This window comes from Chrysochloris asiatica, unplaced genomic scaffold (assembly GCF_000296735.1).
Source record: "Chrysochloris asiatica unplaced genomic scaffold, ChrAsi1.0 scaffold00482, whole genome shotgun sequence".
NCBI lineage: Eukaryota > Metazoa > Chordata > Mammalia > Afrosoricida > Chrysochloridae > Chrysochloris > Chrysochloris asiatica.
In genome coordinates this window covers 250,673-255,463 of record NW_006409000.1, presented here as the reverse complement: position 1 = coordinate 255,463, position 4,791 = coordinate 250,673, and the positions used below count along the sequence as shown (strand labels likewise).

The 4,791-nt window shown below is 39.6% G+C and overlaps 1 gene segment (V, D, J or C); it reads left to right on the top strand.

Moving 5' to 3' along the window:
- Positions 1 to 1,367: 1,367 nt before the first annotated feature.
- Positions 1,368 to 3,057, top strand: LOC102837323. The segment is given in 3 exon segments: positions 1,368 to 1,391; positions 2,671 to 2,759; positions 2,847 to 3,057. Coding segments are annotated over 3 exon segments (324 nt in total).
- Positions 3,058 to 4,791: the final 1,734 nt, after the last annotated feature.

Sequence of the window (4,791 nt, the reverse complement as noted above, 5' to 3'; positions counted from 1 at the left end):
TTGTTTATGTAGGCATCAGAAAAGGAAAGCTTCTTTTTTTTGAGACTCTTGTTTTTAAGACCTGTGATTTAATATTTTAATATCTGGTAGTTGCAATGCTATGTCGATACAATACAGATAATTTCTTGATGATATTTACATTATTTATCTTAAACCCCCAAACCAACACAATCATTTAGATGTTTGTTCCTCTTCATATATTTACATATACCTTGCCATAGTTCCAGACATTTCTAAATAATAATTGTGGCTGCAGTGAATTCTTTTTTCATGGATCTTTCAATTATATACATAAAAGACTAAGAAAATCAGACATCACAACATATTCAATATCTTATTATATGTGCTCTCAAATTAATATAAATGTATTCTTTACAGTTAAATCTTCAACTAATTATAAGTTGTTACTTCCTATATGATTTGAATATCAAATATTTCATGAGTTTGATGAAGAAGAATGTGCATTCACCATTTGTTGGATGCAATGTTCTTTAAATGACATCAAGACCACATTTCCTAATTGTGCTGTTCAATCCCTATTTTTACAGATATTTGTGTACATATTATTGTTTACTGAAATGTGAGAAGTGGCTGAACACCTTGCATTGTCCTGAGCAAATGTGTTAACAGGAAACTCAAGTTTCATTTCTCTCCCTTCTTCAAATTCTTTCTGATGAACAAACCATCCCAATATCTTCCCTCTCTGGGAAATCTTAATGAGTATGATACTAGTCTTCAGAAACTTGGAGGTGTATGTGCACACTTTCTTCCTGTCTGAGAAAGGGAAACATAAAGCTGGGCTTGTTTGTGTCTCTGGAGTGGTGGGTGATTGATGACTGCATGGAAAAGACCGATGACAAGACTTGGCAGGGATGCCACCAGGGGGAGTCAGATGAAGCCAAAGAAATAGAATGTGACTCTTCTCCCATAGACACAGTAGCCTGTGGTGGACCTAGTCATGGAGAAGAGAGAAGAACCCAAAGCAACAGCAACAACAACAAAACAAGTGTAGTTTCAGAGGCCTAGCGTTATCAAGCACCAAGAACTGACTTGTAACAAGAAATGTCCACGCAATGATATTATTTAAGTTGCTGCAGATATCATTGTCATCTTCAACTGATGGCAACCTTTTCTATAACAGAACAAAACACTGCCCAGTCCTGCACCATCTTTATGATCTTTGATATCTTTTGACCTATTGTGTCAATCTGTCTTATTGAGGGTTTCCGTCACTTCTGCACTTAACAATTTTCCAAACACGATGCCCTTTTCTAACAATTGGTCTGTCCTGATGATGTGTCCAAAGGAATCAAGATTAAGTCTCACCATCCTCACTGCTAAAGAGATGCTGGCTGACTTCCTCCAAGATGGACTTGCTGGTTCTTCTGGAGGTACGCGGTTTGTTTAATAGTCTTCATTAACACCACAATTCCAATATGTCGATTCTCCTTCAATCTTTTTATTTTCATTCTTAGTTCGGCTTTCACTTGAAAAGACCAAAGCTTGGATCAGGTGATCTATCTGCTTTTTATGACGCACAATTTTCTGAGATTTCATCCAGGGACAGTAGAGTTAGTCCTCAGGCTGTGTGTTAACATATAACAGGGAAGGTATTATTTTCTGTCTGATTACCTCTCATGATTCCAGGTTCCTTATATGGTGCTGAGTTCATAAACACTGAGGAGCAGTTAAGGACAACAGTTGTTCCTTTGTTGTTGTTGTATGCCATGGAATTGTTTCTGATTCATAGTGACCCTCTATAGGATTTCATAGGAGCGGCTGATGAGTTTGAACCACCAAGATTGTGGTTCAAACTGACCTGGGACCCAGTACTTATCCTACAACTCCTCGCCGATGCTCCAATAAACATCCACAGATTAAGGTGCAAAGGAGACACCTGGGGATAGCAAGCCCCTTTTCCACAGTTCCAGCAACAGCTAAGTTTTTCTAAATGCTTTTAATGCACTCGACTGCTAGGTGGTTTGAACCACAAGATCAGCAGTTCAAACTCAGCAGGTGCTCTTTTGAAACTCTATACAGGGTCACTATGAGTCAGAACTGACTGGGCAGCACTTAACATCAATAACCATAGAGACAACCAGAGTCTCCTTCAGGGGAATTATAAACAAATGAAGCACTTCCAAATATAAACACCTGCTTGTACTGATGAGAGAGGGCAGGATTCACAGGGTAAGTCTCCAGGGATAAGACGAGGTGAGACAAGATTACCCAAGGGATTTGCTGGCTGGCAGTGGCACCAAGCATGAAGGCAACCCTTGATTATAAAAGCTCTGCATTTATGGGGATTTGCATCGATCTTTCCAGCTGCCTCTACACAGCCTGTGGTCAGAGGTTGATAAAAAGAGGATGTTACTAGGGACAGGGTCTGAACTGCAAGAGAAGACTGAGAAGCAGCAAGATGGTGTCACCAGCCCTGATACTTGGGCTCTTGCTCCTTTGTCTTCCAGGTGAGAGAATGTCTCCAAAAGAATTGTCCCTTCAGAAATGATCTACACACTTTCTTAGAGTGAGGATGTTGGGATGTGACTAGAAATAAATGTCTGCGGCCTGGCCGTCCCTTGAAAGTACATTCTAGTCTGAATAGAAAAGCTGAACATTTCGGGATGTATCTATCTTCTTATATTTGTGATTGCCGATTCTACTGGACAGATCACACTTACATGGGAACCAGAATCCCTGGCTGTCTCTCTGGGAGAGAGAGTCTCCATCAGTTGCAAGGTCAGTCAGAGAGTCCTATACACTGATGGAAAAATTATTTCTCCTGGTACCAGGATAAACCTGACAGGCTCCTAAAGGTCTCATTTACCATGCTTTAACCATTTCAGTGGAAGGGAGTCCGGGACTGACTTCACTCTCACCTTCAGCAGCCTGGATATTGAGGATGCTGCAGTCTATAACTGTCTTCAAACACTCAAGAATCCTTACACAGTGATTGAGCCCCTAACTCCCCACCTGGGTCTGCCCACAGAGCCCGGCAGCCCCATATCTGTTCCTCACTCAAGAGTTGCTCTGACAGACATAGTTGAAGATATTTAATATAAGGACAAGTGGAAAATAGGTTAACAGCTCTGGGCACAGACTGCCTAGGGCTCTCCTTGTCCTCTCTTTCCCCTGCATGATCTAAAATATTTTACATACCGAAAAAAAGTAAACAATGTGCAAAGGAGAAAACCACAAGTGGAATGTGGCATCCCATCCAGAGAAGCAGCAACACCACACATAGAGACAGAGATGAAAACAAGGAGAGGGGGGTGCAGCTGAGGACTCCGGATTCACGGAAAGAGAGGGACTGGGTGCTGGTGGCCAGGAGGCAGGCTTGTAGAATGTGCCCTATGGTTGCTTAAATTATTATATATTCCTGATTGTTTTTGTGTACATCCTCCACCACCCCCAAACAAAACAAAACAAAATGGGGAATGGAAGCAAATGCTGTTGAATGATGAAGCATGGAGGAGATTGTAATCATTACAATGAAATGATGGTATAAAGCTGATGTTCTCCCATGTAAACTATTACTCAGTTCACACTAAAAACTTGCACACACACACACACACACACACAAAGTAAATGATGTAGTAGCAATAAGATGAAAGAAAAGAAAAGAGGATCGAGGGACTTCCACACATCCTGATTTGTTCTTTCTTCCTTAGTTTCCCTCTTCTAAGCCTCCTCTGCAAAGTTCCTTTACCATCTCTTTTAGTCACTTCTCTTGCTCACCTCACAACACCTAATTTGAGGATTCAGGTCTTGAAGCCACAGGCCAGCCCTCTTCAAGCAGACCCAGCCTCATTTCCTCAGGTCCCATCTCACTGCTCCTCCAATAGATGCTTTTCTCCAGGCAGACTACTTACTACTCAATATCACTTTCACCTAAGTAAACCATGCTTTGACAGTTGAACATTGGAAGAGATATAGCATGAAAATAAAAGTCAAAATCACCAAGAAACATTACATGTCTAAATGTTTATGTATTTTAAAAAATACAGCTTCAAAAAAACCATAAAGAAAAGTTGTTAGACTTGAAAAAGAAAACCCATAAATTCACTGTTATATATGGAGGCTTAATAATGATTTTGTCAGTAAATGATAGAAAATGTAGACTTACTATCAGTAATGATATAAAAAACTTAAGCAACATTTTAACAAGCTTGACTTAAGAGATAATTACATTATATATATTCTGGACCATAAAAAAAAAAAAAAAACTTGCACAAATTTCAAAGAATTGCATTTATACAAAGAATATTCTCTGACCATAACAGATTTAAAATAGAAATGAATGAAAGAAATATACCTGGAAAATTTCAAAATATTTATAGATTACATAATTCACTTCCACATACACTTCCAGTATCCCAGAGGATGGCTCAAGAGTATATATATATATATCCACTATCAACACTCATGCAAGCAGCAGCCAAGAAATCAAATGCCACACTTCATTATGCAATTTTGCTGTATACGACCTCTTTCAAATGTTCAACAGCAAATATATGAGTTTAGGACTAAAGTGTACCTGACCCAAGTCTTGGTATTTTCTAAAGGCTGCTAGACATGTGAATGCTACACAATGAATAAGGAAGACCATAGAAGAATGAATGCATTTGAGTCATGGTCTGGAGAAGAATATTAATTGTCCCATGGACAGCCAGAACAAAACAATCTGATATGGCAAAATACAGCTCCTGAGAAGCCAGGACGCTGAGACTTCCGCTCTCACACTTTGGACATATCATCAGGAAGTACCAGTCCCTGGAGAAGGATATCATG